This window comes from Hippoglossus stenolepis, chromosome 6 (assembly GCF_022539355.2).
Source record: "Hippoglossus stenolepis isolate QCI-W04-F060 chromosome 6, HSTE1.2, whole genome shotgun sequence".
In the NCBI taxonomy this organism is placed as follows: Eukaryota; Metazoa; Chordata; class Actinopteri; order Pleuronectiformes; family Pleuronectidae; genus Hippoglossus; species Hippoglossus stenolepis.
Window position 1 is genome coordinate 18,302,708 of NC_061488.1, and position 18,695 is coordinate 18,321,402.

The 18,695-nt window shown below is 38.9% G+C and overlaps 1 protein-coding gene across 1 annotated transcript; it reads right to left on the reverse strand.

Moving 5' to 3' along the window:
• Window positions 1-667: 667 nt before the first annotated feature.
• LOC118111084 (solute carrier family 26 member 6-like) lies at window positions 668-13,536 on the reverse strand. Its single transcript, XM_047340167.1, has 19 exons — window positions 13,517-13,536; window positions 12,625-12,764; window positions 12,341-12,451; window positions 11,127-11,302; window positions 10,633-10,797; window positions 9,544-9,696; window positions 9,292-9,374; window positions 9,030-9,177; window positions 8,830-8,943; window positions 7,140-7,217; window positions 6,916-7,011; window positions 6,101-6,207; window positions 5,872-5,941; window positions 4,743-4,835; window positions 3,191-3,301; window positions 2,881-3,009; window positions 2,397-2,451; window positions 1,964-2,085; window positions 668-691 (listed from the first exon to the last, which is right to left on the reverse strand). Exons 1-19 carry the CDS (start codon window positions 13,519-13,521, stop codon window positions 668-670), a joined length of 1,980 nt encoding a protein of 659 aa, XP_047196123.1. The 5' UTR covers window positions 13,522-13,536.
• Between the last annotated feature and the right edge of the window lie 5,159 nt (window positions 13,537-18,695).

Sequence of the window (18,695 nt, forward strand, 5' to 3'; positions counted from 1 at the left end):
TAAGTACAAGAGGAGACGCATCGTCCATCTTTATACAGTCCTTAGTACCAAGAAATGTTTTATACCAACATATGACAATCTTACAAACAAAGTCACTAAGGGTCAAAGGTCATCAGCAAGTAGTTTAAACATGCTTTTGTGTCTTGGTTCCCACAGTCATGAAATTCCAGGAAAAGTTAAGAAATTAGAAAAGCAAGCTATTATGAAATAGCATTATTACAAAAAAGGTAGTATTGCCCTATTCAGGTATATGCATCACCCCACCAATGCTTTCATTATATTTTCATAAATAAATGATTAATACACATCATTAATGATTAAATGACAAACTTATAAATTCATTTAAAAAGCTGTATTTGTGTATTTGTGTATTTGTGTTACTGCTTTGATTTGTATCCTCCTCTAGACTGGAAAATTGCTGTGTGACTTCATATGTGTATTCTTTGGTCATTTATTGGCACTATGTGGCTTTGCCCACATAGTTACAGCGTGTGTGTGTGTGTGTGTGTGTGTGCGTGCCAGCGCACGTGCCTGCCTGCATGTGCATGTGCAGGTATGCAGATTTGTGTATCTGTGCTTGTGACAGACAGAAGTCCCAGTTATTTGAAGCTCAGAGGATAAAATCAGCATCACTGCTGATACTGTCCTCCATCTTTCCTCTCAGGACTCAGAACTGTGTCATTATGTCCTCCTGTGAAAAAGAGGACAGAACAGGAGAAAGAAAAAAAACAGCCCAATTTTAGAAAAAATATTTTGAAAACATGAAAGACTCGAACGAGGAGGAGGAGCAACACCGGGCTGTGTGCATGTGATCTCAAACCTTGGCTGAACATTACACAATATCCGAAACAATGGTTTCTGTATTTCTGAGTCAAACAGTTTGATAAAAGATGCTTTCACTTTGCACCATGTGGAAAGTATATCATTCTTCCTAAGTGGAAATGAAAATGTAACAGCAATCACTTGTACTGAAACACTTCAGCAACCTTGTCTGTTTTCATTCATTTCAACAGTTTAGTTTAATGAACTGAACTAAATAGTTGTAAAATTAAATAAACTCAATGGACCAGGTTTTAGTTTGACCAACCTCTTATCTTACTTTAAAAACCTCAATCTCCCTCTTTCGTGATGCACCCAAATAAATACTTAAGATTAGCAGGCAGACACAAACACACATGGAAAGATATAAAGTAACACACACACACTTCTCATGTCTTCAGACACAGATTCATGCTGTCTACTGGGATGAGCAGTATTTCTGACGCATATTGATGAAATACAAAATGCTATTTAGGTGTTAAGCTGTATTTTAAAATGCTAAATAAAATAATATATTATCTCGTACTGTAGTATTATAGTGTTACAAATCCTGTTCCTAATGTGTGCAATCAATTTGGAGGCAGGTCAGTGTGCAGAGTCAGGATCAATGCACCTGCACAACAACAACATTTTAATCATTGTCCACTAAGATGAGCTTAGTACACACTGCAGGCAGCTGATTGAACTCAGTCCTTCTCACAGTCTCTTATCAGCGACATGGTGGAGTAATTAGATGTTTACTTATTTATCTTATATTTTATTATTGTGCATTCCCTGGAGCTGGGATCAGTCAAATTCAAGCACGTGAACCAAACCCAATTCAGCTGCTGCTCCTGCTGAAAATGTATAGAACGGCATTTGTGGAAATAATGTCATACAGACTTTGTGTTTATATCACATTAAAATACCTGTAAACAGGAAGAGAAAGCAAGGCATCATATTGTGCATAAACGTGATTGTGTGTGCATTAAAATGACCCTGGAGACCCCATGTTACTTATTGTGTTGACTTTTGATTTAGATCCCTAGAAGTGCAAAGTGGAAGAAGTCTTTCTTCCTGGAGTCTCCACAAACCTCTGTTCAAACTGCAGTGTGTGATATTTGAGGTGTGTATGTGTATGTTTGATGCTCAAACAGTACATCACCTCATCCTTCTTTTTGGCCGACTGACAGTACAAAACGGCATCATGGATGGTGGAGAACAGGCAGGACTTTGTCACATTGTCGTTGAAGAAATCTCCAGTCTGAAGGTTGTCCACCACACCAGCTGGAAAGAGACAGAAATAGAAATGAAATGAAAATGTACAATCCAAATGCAAGCCCCAAAACTCACCGTTTACTATTCTATTACCAATAGCAGTAGCATTCCAGACAAGCAGTCATGGGACCACCAACTCTTAGAGAGAAATACATTCTACTTTGAGGGATTTAAAGCTTTCAAAACTATCTCCAAATGTATTTAATAAATAAATAAAAATAAATGAATAAGGGAAATAAATCTGACCTAACAATCCACACAATTTCTTGGCAGTTCTAGTCAATTACTCTAAACTATTCTAGAAATGTAGAGGGACTTACTTTGGCAGCCAGCAAGAACCACATCTATACCAATTTCGCTGTAGTCTTTCTGGATCTGAAACAGACCAAAACACAGAGCAACGGTCAGACTGGGGTTCATTTAACTAGTCTGGTGATTACATTTATTGTTACTGAAAGGCAGAGGAGCTAAATGATTAGGAGGACAGAGGTTTGTACGGAGGATAACTTGTAGTTGTATGAAAAAAATGGTATAATAAAGAAATTATTAGATAAGAATGAGATAAACTCCTGAATCAGTACATTTTCTAATGCTGGGAGGAATTTCATTATTAGCCATCGACCTTCTGCCTTTTTGTTCCAAACATTTCTTTATATGGGATGAATTTTAGATGAGGAATGCTGAATTTTCTTTAAAAACAGATAATTATATTCAATTATGTAATACATATACAGATTCATACAAATTCAATTCCTAATTTGTAAAAGGGAGACGGATAATTTGTCCTTCTTGCCATGCTCATACATTTCGTAGTGCCTTGATTCCAACAGTATCCAGGAAGTTGACAGGGCTGAGGTCAAGAATGATGCATTCTGGGTATGACGGCTTGCGCGCAGTTTTTGTCTCAATGACAGCAATGTCCATCTGCTCTGGCTCCTGAAGAGGAGACATGACACCACAAGGGAGGCAACATTTAGACAATGAAGGTCTTTGCTGGAAAGTTTGTTTATTAAAAGACAACTGTATTTGGAATGTGCAATGGGCAACAATATTTTAATGTCAAAGAAATAAACTCAACATTTTTCATGAATGAACTACATCTGGTCTTTCTCACCATGTTTGCTCCGTTCTTCTTGGCTTTCTTTGCATTCTCCTTCTCAATCCTCTTCCTTTTGGCCTCAAGTTTCTTCTTTGCTGACAGGATCTTGGCAATATCAATGTCCGACTAATAGAAACAGCAAAAGACAATTGGGACAAAGTTCCCATTAGTTTTCTACATGGGGTCAAATTATAATATTTCATCTCCCAGAGTAACTATACAAATAACTTTCCGGTTGATCGAGACGAGAACTAACACTAACTAGGTTTAAATCTTTCCATTCATGCAAACTGTTTTTGAGGCAGCAGGAGAGAACATTTAACATGATGTATGAATCCCTGAGGTGTTAGATCCTGTGAACAGAAAAGCTTATTGAGATGACAATGTATCACTATAGTAAATACTGCAGGGCCAGGCGCAGCAAACAAATATTTATCAAAGGTTTCACAAGCTTCGTCGATTCAGTCCAAACAAACTAACAGGACAGGTCGTGTTTGTCCACACGACATTATGAGCTTTTTAAGAATGTCTTACCTGCTCAGGAAGCTATAGTGCTTTCACTTGAGGGTTCTGGTATGCAGTAAACTTGGAATGTTTGAAACGAAATGAACTTCACCTGCATTTGCATTCCACAACTAAAAAATAAGTTAACATTATTTGCTCAGACTCATTTGATAGTACCCACTGAACGGACACGTGAATTATCTGGAAGATTAAAACTTGAGTTATCTGAGTCAGAAATCTGAATTGTCATATATCTGAATATCAATATTCACATGGCCTCCTGACTATCATTTTAGGACAGATCTGACAAAATGTGAGCCGAACCGTTAAATGTTTTCATCTCAAGATCTATTAAAAAACATCATTACAACCAACCAGCTCAAGTCAGTCTCACCTGTCAGTCGTGACATTTCAACCTCTTTTAATAGCGTAAAATAAGTGATTGAAACCGAATTTTCAGTTAAAATGAACACTTGAACAAACTTGGTGTGATAGAAACACTTTTCACCCAGAACCAAAATACCATCATTTATATGGCGACAGTTTCTCTCTTTGTGGACAAACCTGCAGCCTCTGCCACTTCGATGGAGGCTTATTTGTGCATCAAACGGTGGAAAGAATAGAGCGACCAAGTGGCTTTGACATGTTGACATTTTAATGAATGAAGTGTTCCATTATCCCCCTCAATTATTCAATCTCGGCTTCTCCCCCTCTCCTATCTTTTGTCATCTTTTTTTCCAGCTTCCCTCAATGTGTCTTCCCATGTATCCCAAAGAGACGTGACAGAGGAGCAGGACAAGAATGGGTGGGGGAGCAGGATGTTTAAAAAAAAATGGGATGACATCTGAACAATGTCTGTCACAGTCGTAATGTATGAATTGTGGAAAAGTCAGCTCAGTTATTAGTGTCTGAAATAATGTTTGCAGGAGAGGAGTTAATTGCACGGAAATTGTGAGGAGGGACTGTTGGTTGTTTCTTCTCGTGTGTGTGTGTGTGTGTGTGTGTGTGTGTGTGTGTGTGTGTGTGTGTGTGTGTGTGTGTGTGTGTGTGTGTGTGTTCTCACCTTCTTCCCCAGGGCATCTTGATACATCTCAGCATTAGCGAAGTAGAGTGTAGCAGAGGAACGGAAGATCAAAATCCCTGGCACCTGTTTCACCTAAAATCGATAAGTTATGGAGTTAATCGTTTAAATAAGGAAATTAATCACTACATTTCCCATACTGACAAATGCTCATGATAACACAGCGTACAATCTAAAATCACCTAAGAGGAAAGTAGCACTGGAGCACACGTCTTAGCATAAACTTTGAACTTCCTAGCATAACGCTATGTTCAAGCTGCCAAATTAAGGCAGTCTACCTAAAATCTATAAAATGTTTGCAAATATCAACCTTGTGTAGGTGCAAGAAGAAATACCAGGAATCCCCAATTATTTAGGAATGGGTCTTTATCCTAAAAAAAGTGTTGAGAAGCATCACAAGTGAAAACTAGACAAAACGTCAGGGGATCACCAAAGTGAGAGTATGATTCATCCACCGGGCACCATGATTATTTACACCAGTTTTCATGGGCGGTCAATCTGACAAGCACCATTAAACTTAGGTATGATTTTAATAAGATGTAAATCTAACTTTAAAGACATCTCGTTTTTGTTTGACTGCCCTTCCATTTATGCAATGGTCACAGCCTAATTAACTTACCTGCTGAATTTTATACATTTAGGGTAAAGTAAGAAGCAGGGGGCTTTGATTATAAAAATGGTTAGGGGGTGCCATGAAGGCCTTTTGCCAAACCATTGTGCAAGACCAATAAAATATATATTCTTTACCAGACCAAACAGGTGATTTGTGAGTTTTTCGACAATGTTTCTTTCAAAAGACAAAAATACACAGTGTCAGGGATCAACAGGACCGTCACACTATTCTGTGCTCAGGCTCTACAATGTGAACTGCAGGAGTGAGGTCGAGCTTTAGTTGGGGCAAAGTGCAAATTATTAGACTACCTCCATTTCAAATTTCTGTGTTTGATTCTTCACTTTAAAGTGAGGGCCAGAGAAACAAAGGGGAGTTGTTAACGGTGTTAACTGATATTAGTACCTTCAAATATCATTAATTTATCATTTATCTCCGGGCATTCTGGCCATGTCTGGACCAATGCTTGTCCTGTTTTGAGGTAAAGACATTGTGTCATACCTGATTGTACTCCTCCAGTGGCCTGTAAATGTCAGTGCCTGGGACCTGCCCCAGCAGGGAATACTTAGGTCTGGAAAAAACAAAACATAGACCTGTTATTTTGATTAAACACTTAAGGTCAGTTAATAGTTGGGTGTGGTGTTTGATAGATGAACGTTCAGTTTGACACGTGGTCTGAATGTTGTCATTGATAGTTTATAATTGTGGATGGGTGGGTGTGTGTTCCTACAGCTGTGTCCTGAAGATGACGGTGAGCATGGAGAAGCCGATGGAAGCAGCTAGTCCCAGGTCAGGGTTCAACAACACGGTGAGGATGAAGGTGGCCACCCAGATTACCTGGGGGAAAACAGGGAGAGATGAGTTAAATACAAATGGGTGGTAAAATGAGACTAAAGTGAGTAGTTGATGTAGTTAGAATATAATGCAAGTGAGGTATTCAACAATTCTCATCAGTAGTTGGGGAAAAAGTAAACTTTCACTTGACTATGGCACCACAGCAAGGGCCATGTTGTGATGTAAATCCTTATGTAGCGTAATCATTTGATGCAAATTTGTCAGTATCAGGAGTAATAAATGCTTTAATGTTCGCTGAGGGTGGCGAACCAAAGCACTGCACTGGCCAAGCCCATCGCCTGGTGACAACTGGAGAAGACACCCAACAGGCCACGGTGGGCTCTCTGGGCCTGCTGGGGGAAGACGTTGGGAAGTCTAGCTGGGAAGTTCGACTAATCAATAACCTCCCTAGTCAGGCAGAGTTTGTCTGCATGTAGAGATATGAGACATACTATTAAAGGAAAAGGACTGAATTAATGGTTGCAGGCGCTAACATATAGGAGATTGCCAAGGACCTAATCGTTTGGAAAGAGCGAGCCAGGGAAAGATACATTTTTCTCTGTCTTTAAGAAAGATTTCTGGATTTATTAGATGGCTGATCAAAACATGCACGGTGGTGCCATACATGATACCAAAATGTTCCTGAATAGTGTAAAAACATTCAACATCAAAACATTCCGAGTTTCTTTGTCTACTTTTAGGAACACTGACCGCATCAACTTTGTTTTTTCTCCACAGTACAGGGATGTCCAGGAATTGCTTCATCATGCCATGGAGGTTGACATAGATGATGGCAGCCAGCACTGCCTACAATGTCAAATATGAAATAGTTCATTAGAGCACTTTTGATTGGAAAGTCAACTTTTCTCAAATAAACCCTTCACATGTTACAAATGATGTGACACACACACACACACACACACACACACACACACCTTGGGCAGATCTTCAAAGAGAGCTCCAATCCAAAGCACGATAAAAAGGATAACAATTGCAGATAGAGCTCCAGCAATCTGTAATGAAGAGAGAGAGAGAAAAGATGGAGGAACAATGAATAAAAATCATATAGAGGGATCAGTCAATGAGAGTCAAAGGCAAAACTACAGAAAAGATGGATGTTGTGGTGGTTATGAGTATGAACAAGTATGGGATTATAAAACCTGTTGTAGTTTCATCAGTCTCTCCTCTCCTCTGTAATGGGCCCTTAGCTGATTTATGGTGTTGTCAAACTAAATCGTTCAAGCCTCTCAGCAAATCTGTGTTTGTGTAGGTGGAGTTCAACAATGTGAGTGAAAGTCAATTCCCAAAGTGTTTTTTTAATGATGCCACTTATCACAGCCACGTTAATTATGACTGGGTTTTACTCTGCTCAAGCTTTGTGATCACCCAGGTTTGTGGCAACATGCAGGGTGAGGTGTTAGGATGAAACTAAAGATGTTGAAAAATGTCAAAAATATTTTTCAGAAGTGTTGAATAATCACAGGTAGGGTAACACTTATGCAAATTAAATACAGATTATCCAAGGTTTAGAAATTGAACTTGATAATGATGCATCACAAGCAGGACAAGTAATAATAATAATTATTATAATAATTATAGGTTGGATTTATATATTTATATAGCACCTTTCAAAGTACTTAAGGTAAAATTGAAACAAATCAAGGACAGTAAATAATGGTAGGACTGCAAGCTTGGGACAATGGAACTATGTGGTGAAGCCTCTGCAAAGTATTGCAGATCTCTGCCAGGAGAGCGTTCCGGAGGGTGGGGGCTGCCACTCTGAATCCCCTGTCATGGTGTGTTCGGAGGCTGGTACGTTGCTGATGGTGATCAGACTCTATCTGAGAATCATAGTTTCAGGATGGAGTATAGGGCCGGAGGAGGTCAGACGGGTAATGGGACCGGGGCATGGAGGGATTTATGTGTGAGGAGAAAGATTTTGCATGTGATGAGGGACTTGAATGGAAGCTTGGTTAGGGTTAGACCAGAATGAGATGGGAGTCCAGAATGACACCCAAGTTTTGGAATTCTGGTGAGGGTCAGATGGAGTTGAGCTAAAGCCGTGTGTCACCAACAGAGCATTGGAAGCTAAGACGGTGGTGACAGATGATTGGACCAAGGGGGAGGATGTAGATGGTGAAGAAAAGGGGTCCAAGCACAGAGCCATAGGATACACCTACTTTGAATACTACTATGAATTGGCCGTTTTTATTTTCTCAGTTGTCTGTTGACTTATGTAACATAAAGTAATGAGAACCTTTTTTCACCTAGACCTTGATCAAAAAAATCATTCTGATTTCACCTGAATCACAAAACATTTTTTTTTTCATTTAGCTCTTGTATCTACTCCCACAGATAGTTTTTGTTTAATTTGTCCATGTTACGAGATACTCAAACAATACCATGGGATTAAGGAAGTATATCCACAGCAGAAAGAAGTTTTGATAAAGATTGATAATAGTTTATTATTAGTGAATATGTGCTGTTTCATCAGATGGTGAAAGCCAGTGTAACAGTACTACACATATATATGTACTTTTAGCTAAACTTAAGCTATATTTGTCAATACCATGAGGTGTAAGTTAGGTAAACGGACCCTTTGCAGGTACAATAGCCTCCACCAACCTGAGATCTCCCTCCTGTGCTCTCCTGAACCATGGTGCGAGACATGGAGCAGCTGACTGTGAAACACTGGAAAATTCCTCCGAAAGAGTTACTCAGACCCAGAGCGATTAGTTCCTAGATCATGAGAAATACACTATTTATGTACAGTGCACTAATTTTAAAACATCAAGTATACCTGTATCCATCTTTCACCTCCCTACCTGGTTGCTGTCCACCTTGTATCCATATTTTATTGCGAAAATTCGTCCCAGTGAGATGGCAATGCCGTAGCCAACCACGGACAGAGCGAAGGCGTCCCCTATCACCTGACCAAACAGAGAGACGTCTGGGAAAACCGGTGGCTGGAGGCTGTTAGAAGGTGGAGACAAAGTAGAATAGATTATCCATTTCAAATACTTCACATTTCTTAAAAACACAGATTCTTGTATATTTGCTGTGGGTTGTGATTTATACGTTTCTCACCCTGAGGGAATGAGTCCCACCACATCCACTCCATATTTCTCCTCCAAGTTCACCTGCCAGGAGACGACTGTACCAATAATGACCTGGAGAGGCAAATAAGAGATACGTGAGTGTCCTCACTACTACATTAGTGTGTGAGCGTGTGTGTGTGAGTGCATGTGTGAGTGTGTGCGCATGTGTGTTAATTTTTGTAAGGAACTAAATAATCTTGGAATGAATTATTAGGGCATGTACTTATCCCTGGATACTCACAGCAAGCAGCTCCACAGGTATAGGAACAGGTAGTTTTTTACTCAAGTATGCATTGAGCTCCTTAGCGAGAATAAGGCAGACTATGGTGACAGCACTAACCACCAGAGTACCAATATTTGTTTGTGGAATGAGATAACACATCTCTAGCACCGTCTGAAGAGAGAGAAAGAGCAGGATTATTGGTTAAATGGAGGAATGAGACTGATAAATTGACATAAAATTCATGAAAATACAAAGTCCATTTTATATTCTGCCATATCCACTGGATATAATTATACGACGGAGGCAGTGGGGTCACTTGTGTGGTTCTTTTATGTTGTGGAGATCAAAGTATTCATATACAGTAAGAGGACCAGGAATGAAAGTTCTCTGCCGCTATGACAGATTTCCATGGGTTGGATTCCACAGAGGGAGAGGGCTCTGGTCTGCCTGCAGGGCTCGTCTTTGTGGGTATTCCCTCCGAAGCTGACATGAGAGTGGAGCCTGTATCTAAAGCAACTAGACACAGAAGCCCTGCAGGCAGACAGTCAGAGGGCCTTTATTAACTCAGTGTACATCTGAAGGGGGAAAAGCACTGTGTGACACTGAGTGAGCTTTGCAGCTGTCTGAAACCTTCATTCAAGTTATTTAAAAAGGTAAATAGACATAATGTGAGCAAAATGCAAATATTCACAATGACTAATGGGAATGTCCTGTATGCTTTTTTATCAGCTGCCTCTGCCTTTTTACATGAAAACGTATTCATAGTGAATGCACAGTGGAAAATGTGTTCACTCTAAGTGCAATGTCACCCATCTGACTAAGGTTAATAATGGGATGAATCTCAGAGGGTCGCCACATTAGTGGACTTCAACAAATGTTCATATTCAATGATCAAAAATGTTTTATAATAGTACTGAAGCAATCAATTAACGAATTAACCAGCTCATCCTTTGAAAGGTAGTCAACAGCCATTGAAATTCAATTGTTATCGTCATTCTATGGTTAACACTTTTTTGTTTGTTTATGTTTATCAGACAAGAAAAAAGATATCTTTTACTTTTTCAGGTCTAAGCAACATGTTAATGTCGGTGGTTGTGTCCTTCTTACATATATCAATGACAAGGGTCCACTGTATCTCACAGGGTTGATGCCGAAGGTGTATTTGAGCTGGGACACAATGACGTGGATGGCAGCTCCAGTGGTGTAACCTCGGACCAGAGGCTCAGACAGGTACGTCACCACAAAACCAAACTGGACCAGACCGAGCAAAATCTACAGTACATAGAGATTGAAATACAAGGAGGTTCACAGTGGCTGGTACATATATATATATATATATATATTCAAACCTAAAGAAAATGTATTTTTATAAAAAAATCTGAAAAACAATTCATATAGAGTTTCTAACATTTCACTGTCACTAGTAAGCCAGTGTGCATTAGATGCCTCCAACTTCTACACTGAGAGCCTGGACTGATCTACATTATGATGCAAAAACAAAGTTACTGTAATATTTATGGAAACAACAGTAGCATTGTAACATTGCACAATGAAAGCTGACTGTCTCCCATATGGCACACTTCCACTCATCTAATATTTACCTGAAATATTCCAGATAGGAAGGTGACAGCTGCAGCCACTTGGACTCTCGCTGCGTCTCGAGACATGATGTCAACTATGCTGGAGTTTGACACATTGCTCCATATCATAAAGTCTGAGTCCGGGGCTAATCGATCTGTCACTCCTCCTATCATCACACTAGTCACTGCAAATGTTCCTGGAGATGAGAGATAGACATATAAGCACTCATGTTTACTGGCCATTTAACAACATACCAGATAGTCAGAGAAACAATTTCCTCAAACCCGCATTGGTCCTGAAACTTTTGTCCTCTGATTCCTGAGTGATGGTTTCTTACATGTATGTGACATCTGCTGGAAGGTGAAGTCCCATATTTCTACCTTGCAGTGAGAATTGAGCCAATAAAAAGGAATTACAAAGCTTGATGAGCTATTTCCGGCAGCCCTGGTTCCCAAAGTAAAGGTCCCATCTGCTTCTGCTTCCAGCTGTGCCAGATTAATCATCAGGACAAAATATGAACAACTGTATTAGCCGAAGTCCTGTTCTAAGATAAAATAAACAAATACATAAATCTAAATGAAATAGCCACTGTACCCTGTTTGTAAAAACCCACTATTCTTTTGGATTCTAGAACAGCTCTAGATTAATTCAGCAAGTAGAGTCATTTTAGCCTTTGGATAGTTTTAAACTCTTCAATATGGCAACAGTGGCTATTGGATATGGATAGTGTTGCATTCCACCAGTCTTCCATGACTGCTTCCGGATAAGCTGAAATGTATCAAAGGGATGGCTGTAACAATCACTTCAATAATTATTAAGTGGGAGAGTCTGCTTAGTTACTTATGCTGAGTAACATTAAGGACAAAGAAAAGTATGAAATAGGGAAAACACACGCTTTTTAGATCATGATGACTGTAAGATACAACAGTCAATCAAATCGGATCAAGTCTTTATATTTCAAACTTTATTGCTGATTCAAAATTAATTCTTCACTCAAGAGTATTACAACGATTACAAGAATGAACTGATTTTCAGGTGATGTAAAAAAAAAGGAATGACATCTCTAGTGTTATCAACACAAGGGCATATAGCGTCCTTGTGGAGAGCCCAAAAATGATTGCTTCAGTCTGTTACTATGCCTGCGTCATCACTTGTTCACTGAAGCAAATCCACTTATCTGTATAATAGATAAATTCCCACTTGTGCGGATGCAGCACTGTGCTGAGGTACAAACCTATTGAGATGTGCTTGGATGTGCCGAAGATGAAGTAGATGAGAACGGGGTAGAAGGAGGAGTAAAGGCCAAAGACTGGAGGAACAGATGCCAGCAAAGCATAGGCCATACCTACAGGGAAAACACAGGATAAATATTTATTACATTCCAGGGAAGAGTTATATTACAGATGGTATTATATATTGGGTAATGTAATGGGGATACACAGCATTTACAATATAAAACATCACTTCTATACCTCCAACCTTTTACTCCATCTCTAACCTCTGAACCTCCATCCTCACCCTGTGGCAGCTGCATGATCCCCACACTGAGCCCAGAGATCAGGTCACCAATGGCGTTTTCTCGGATGGGGTAGCGAGGCAGCCATGATAAGACAGGAATACTACTCAGCAGGAAGCTCTTCAGGCGGGGAGCAGAACACCTGAGTTTGTGTGTCAGAGTGACAGACGGAGCGAAAGAAGAGAGAGAAAATATGACATATGCTTTGATATCGGTGGTGCAGAATGTGTCAGGCCTCATCTCGTTCTCGAGGCTGACCTCCCGCCCTTTTGGTTTTGTGCAGCCTTCTTGCCGATTGATAAAAGATTAATAATCTTATATCCTCTCTGTTTGTATTCAACGGTTGGCTTTTTGGGGGCATTGATTGAGCAAATGATGCATTTGTCCCGTGCAATCTTTCTGGGCCAAAACAATTGTCATCAAAGAACAAAATTGTAGCCGTGGATCATCTTCCGTCATATCTGACATTTCACATTATTCATGTTAAATGGCCTTTTATAAATATGTGTATTATATTGTATTGTAGTCATATTTAAGCATGTCTGTTTACATTGGAAAGTGAAACTAACTTTGCGAAAGAAAAAAAAATTCTGAAAGTAATCAATCAATCAATAAAAATATATTTGTATAGCCCATATTCACAAATAACAGTTTGTCTAATTGGACTCAACAAGGTGCGACCTCCTCTGTCCTTAACCCTCAACAAGAGTGAGGATAAACTATCACAAAAACTATTACCCATGTAACTGGCTGTTAAATTATGAAGAATGGGTGTAATCGCTGTATTCTTTGTGCTTTATGACAGAAAGAATACAACACAAGACACAAAGTGTCTTAGTATGTCAGCGAGAGATTAGTTGAGAAGCACAGTAGATTGCATGTAGTCAATTTTACCTCATTGACGTTTTAACCTTCTCAAAAAGAGGTGTGTGGACCTCAGACTTCTCTCCGATCTCATCCACAGCCCCTTCATCCAGGATCCTTCTGTGGACCCTGTATCTCATTGTCAAGTCTGCCATGGCGAACACCTGCTGTAACATAAACCCAAAAAGCATTTTAGCTGAGAATCTTCCCTTGTGTTGACTGCAAAAGTACAGCTTTTAAGATTCAAAACTGTTTAAATAAATATATAAAAAAGTAAATATACAAGATAAAACGAAACAAAAACGAAACGACACACAATTGTTATTTTTAATATTAATTGACGGGAGTATAGCTTTTTTAGTCTTAAAGTTTCATGCTAATTAAAGACCCCTCTGGGACTGAACTGTTCATCTCCACACAAGCAAGTCTGAACATTTTTAATAATAATTACCTTATGATCCAGTGGTATTTAACAAACTTTTAAGTTCCAAAATAAAAAGGTTTGTGGCTTTTACAAAAATCCCAGAAGCCTCAAAAGAACTGAAATTAATCCCACAGGTTATTGTAATGAAATGTCTTCAATCCTGTTGTCTTCTGTCCGTTTTTCCTGTTCCTTCACTCACAATGTTATATCTCCTCTTATGAAGAATGACTCCTCTCTGTGTGCAGTGGTCCCTGTGCCTCAAATTTAATCTAATGTACAGTTTTCCATCAGATCCAAGTGGTAACAAGCAAAACGCTGCAGTCGTTTGCAGGAGTTCCAGCAAACAGCTGAAGCTAAGGCTCCATTTCAAAGCCAAGAGGGTTCTCTCCTGCAGTGCTCTACCTTAAGATCTTGAAGAGATGACTAGATAAGACATACATGGGCATTGTTGTGGTGGGAGAGGGCAAAGTTCCAAACGTCCAGCTGGAAACCAAAGTGTTACAGGTTGAACATTCAGTTTGAGCTTGTTTTATCATTTACAAAGTGAGTACGTCACAGCTTTTATTTATTTATTATTTTATTTATTTATTATTTAGTTTGACTCTAGACAGCCATTTATCTAAATTATTAGTGTTATCAATGTTATCTTTTACGATTGGATTAGTCAGCCATTTCAGCCGGGTTGTTCTTACCTAACAAGTGAATGAACAGGAAGCTGCTTAATCAAGCAAATAGACAAACAATGTTTGTTCATACACTATTCTTTTCATTGATGAATTCTCCATGTACTTCATGTACCTATGGCTTTAACGCTCCACTTTGCACGATCGTCAGATAACCAGACGGATCTAACGCACAAACAGTATTGTAAAGCTGAAGAAAACATGGTCAACCATTTGATTACTGGTAACTAACGCTTCAACTTTTTAACACAACATAAAATAACTGTTAAATAAAAGAGATCAAGAAAAATGACCATCACAAATTATCTTGTAACTCACTCTGATCCAATGGTGATGTCTTTAACCAACTGTCAAAAACAGAGGACAGACTGTTTGGAATGGGTTAATAATCACTGAACATTTGGCATTTTCTTCAAAAAATTACTTATCAGATCATAACCTAGCAACAGCCCAACTACTGACCAATCAGATCAGTGGAAACAATCAAGCAATCATTACCACAGGATCCCGACATGGACAACAGTGCAGAGTTTAGAATAAAGTGACAACATAGATCCATAATTTCAGGACAGGGATGGGGAACATTTTTCCTATCGTGAACAATTTAAAATTTTTCAAAACAACCCCCTCGCCACATAATATTTGATAGTCATTAAAAACATAATTATATCAACTACTGAAACTAAACTTGATTTTTAAAGCGCTTTGACTTAAACAAAGTGATTCACAAAATGATTAAAAATAAATAAAAATAAAAGTTTAGAGATGAAAGCCCCTAAAATAAAGCTATTTAACTGTTACATTATATGTTTTATTAGATATTTACCAGTTATTGAACAGACATCTTACTAACCTCTTTAATGCGATGGCTGGAACTGCTTCTCTTTGGCCAGGTGTCTGATGTCAGATGGTTGTGATGCTGATACTATTTACAGTGGACTTTCCGTACTTGGCTCTGTCGGTCTTTAGAAGAGCCAAGTTGTTGCAGTCGTTTTTAAAAAGAACAGCTCACAGCAGTAAGTTGTTCCAACAGGCAAGTGTATGTCTCATCAGAGAAAGAAAATCCTAAGAACAGACAGAGCTGGAGGGAAGTTTATGTGCCAAGTTTTACATTTCTTTCCATCTCTGATTTCATGTTGTTGATTCTCACGCACATCATAAAAAGATTTGTCTTTTTCCCAAACCACCAAACTTTCAGCCCCTTTTCTAAAATAAACATGCACTTTCCATTTTGTTATAAGTTGTATTATGCCATAGTTTTGTATTTCAGCTGACATTTTTTCATGAATTTCTTTTATTATAATACTTGCTTAACGCTGTCATGGTTTTTAGAACTATGACAAACAGTGGATACCTTTAAACGTTGGTTGTTTTACTCACTTAGAACATACAAAGAACCAGATGAGCACTAACTTGAGTTACACTAGAGACTGTTTCAGTAACTGCTTCTATGGTGTAGGATCAAAAAATACAGAAAAGAAAGTATATAGAGAAGGAATTCACGTGGAGTAATTTCTATAAACAAAGTAACCGCAAACAGCATCACTAAAGCATTGTAGATACTTGACAAAATGTAAACAGGAGCTGTGCAGTGTAGAGAGAGAATCAAGTGGAGGGAACAGAGTTGTTGACAGGAAGTCACCGATGCTCGGAGCCCAGGCCGTTTGCCTTTGGAGACAGTTTGATGTTTTGCTATGGGACAGATGGTGGGTTTCAGCGGCAGATTTCTTTCAGTGTGTTTTGGCTGCGTGACAGTTACATCGATCAGAGTGGTTCAGTATATAAAAGACTGACCTTCACTGGAGATTTTAGTGTTTTATTTGGTGTTAGTTTACACAATGACACAATGCAAAAGCCTATGTACACATATTTAGGGGCGGCTGTGGCTGAGGGGTAGAGCGGTCGTCTGCAAGGTCGGCAGTTCGATCCCCAGTCTTCACCATCTGCATGCCGAAGTGTCCTTGGGCAAGATGCTGAACCCCGAATTGCCCATCATAGAGCAAAAAAGTGCTGCTAATAGATTCACTGTATGAATGTGTGTGAATGGGTGAATGGCAAAGTGTAGTGTAAAGCGCTTTGAATGGTCATCAAGACTAGAAAAGCTTTATATAGATACAGACCATTTACATTCTTGTGATTTCATTCTCGTTTCCAACTATATTTCTAACAAACACTACGGTTTTGACATTCTTTTATCACGTGAAACAACTGAAACTTTCCCAGAGTGACATGATCCAACACTTTGACACACGCTTTATTTATACTGTATATATGATAAGATGCTGCGATCCAGTTACAATCGGCATGTGTTTCACTTGCATACACAGGACAAGCTGTGGACGATTCATTAGTGTTTCACACTGATGGTAATTTAGATATGCTCGTCCACAGCGTGTTGTCAGCTCAGATCATCAGGACTCATGTAAAGTCAGTGATTTATCTCCAGCAGCCAGTAAAGCATCAGCAGAGTCAACCTCGACTAACTGGTCACTCAATTACCAAACATTACAACATTAAATCAGACAGACAAACTTTTTGTCTTTGGATATTCCACTGCATACATTTTCTGTCGTGTTTGGCCACTGTCCTATTTTTTTTCCATTCCCATACCAACATATTAGCATGTGAGAATTTTCTGTTATTAGTGTGATTTCCAATGATCAAAGGCTTGAATAAACTGGAATCAGAGATAGCTGCACCAAAATATACAGATTTTATTTCACAATGCATGAAAAAAACAGCTCATCTCCATTCAACTAAGTGGCACAACAGGTCTAAATGCAAGGCGCACTAGAGCAGAGATTGAGGCAAATTACACAAATAACAAAAATCAGATTTTGTATCAAATGAAAAAACAACTAAATTAAGCAGTGTGGGACCAGACCGCACCATCAGAAAGTGAAGGGTATAAAAAGATTGAATAAACCATCACTACACACAAAACAAGGTAAAACAATTCAAAAGTGTTCTGCAACACTGATATTTGATTATTCACAGAGAGTTACGGTGACTTAAACACACAAACCAAAACACACATGCAAGATGGCTACTCGACACTCAGTCATCCCAGCACAGCAGAAAGACCAACAAGCACATATACAGAAAAAAATCACCATTCAATGATTAGTTAAAGTCAGAATTTAATAAGACCATGAAAAACAGTAGTTGGCTCCTCTCATGGTGTCTATTTAAAAACTAAAGAAACAGAAGCACATTTATAAAGAAAACATTGCAAACCTTTTGTAATGTAAACATTTTTCATTATTTAAGTCTGGCTTTTAAAACACTTTATATAGAAAAAATGCATCCTACCAAACAAAGGTCTCAGGTGCTCTCACTCAAAACAGAAAAAAAAAAGGCCCAGGTGATCTTCCTGCCCCCTTTTATAGACTCCGCCCCTTTGCCTGGGTCCTAGTGTTTGACTTCCTGTTACCTTTCCACCCACTTTAGTATAGTAGTATGTGGCTGCGATCCAAAAGCAGACTTCTTGATGAAGATGGTTGCATCACTTTAAGTATTGCTGCCAACAAGAATTGCCGGATGGCATTTTCTCCTTGATAAGGTGATAAGAAAGGAAGCATTAAGGCTCATTTCCTAATCATTTAGAAAATTCAAACAGCCTCTAAAATAATCCTGTTATCTTTCCTTCAACATTAGTATATTTGTGTCGGTTCTCGAGACCTGAGGTTAGATGGAATAAAATGTTCTGAGCAACTTGATGTCCTTGATAGAGGCTGCGAGCCAAAAAGCATAAGTCTAACAGTAAAGTTGTTTTACATGCTGAAAGTGCTGCTCGAGTCTTGACCTCTTTTCCTCTCCGTGCACCCTGGAAGTAGGTGAAGTCGTGCCAGAAACTCCACATTCCTCTGAGCAGCCTCTCAGAATTCAATCACAGCGGAATGTCTGACTTTAGCTTTTATGGAAAATGCATGTTTATTTATGTGTATTCCGCGGGTGGAGGAAGGAGACTGTAGAACTTCACCGTAATTTGGCAGGTAAAAATAGGACCAACAGATTGGTTTCAGCCAAGGATTTATTTTTGGTATTTGTTTTGATGTGGTGTTTTAATGCACTATGACAGATGGATTCAACTTCAGAGGTA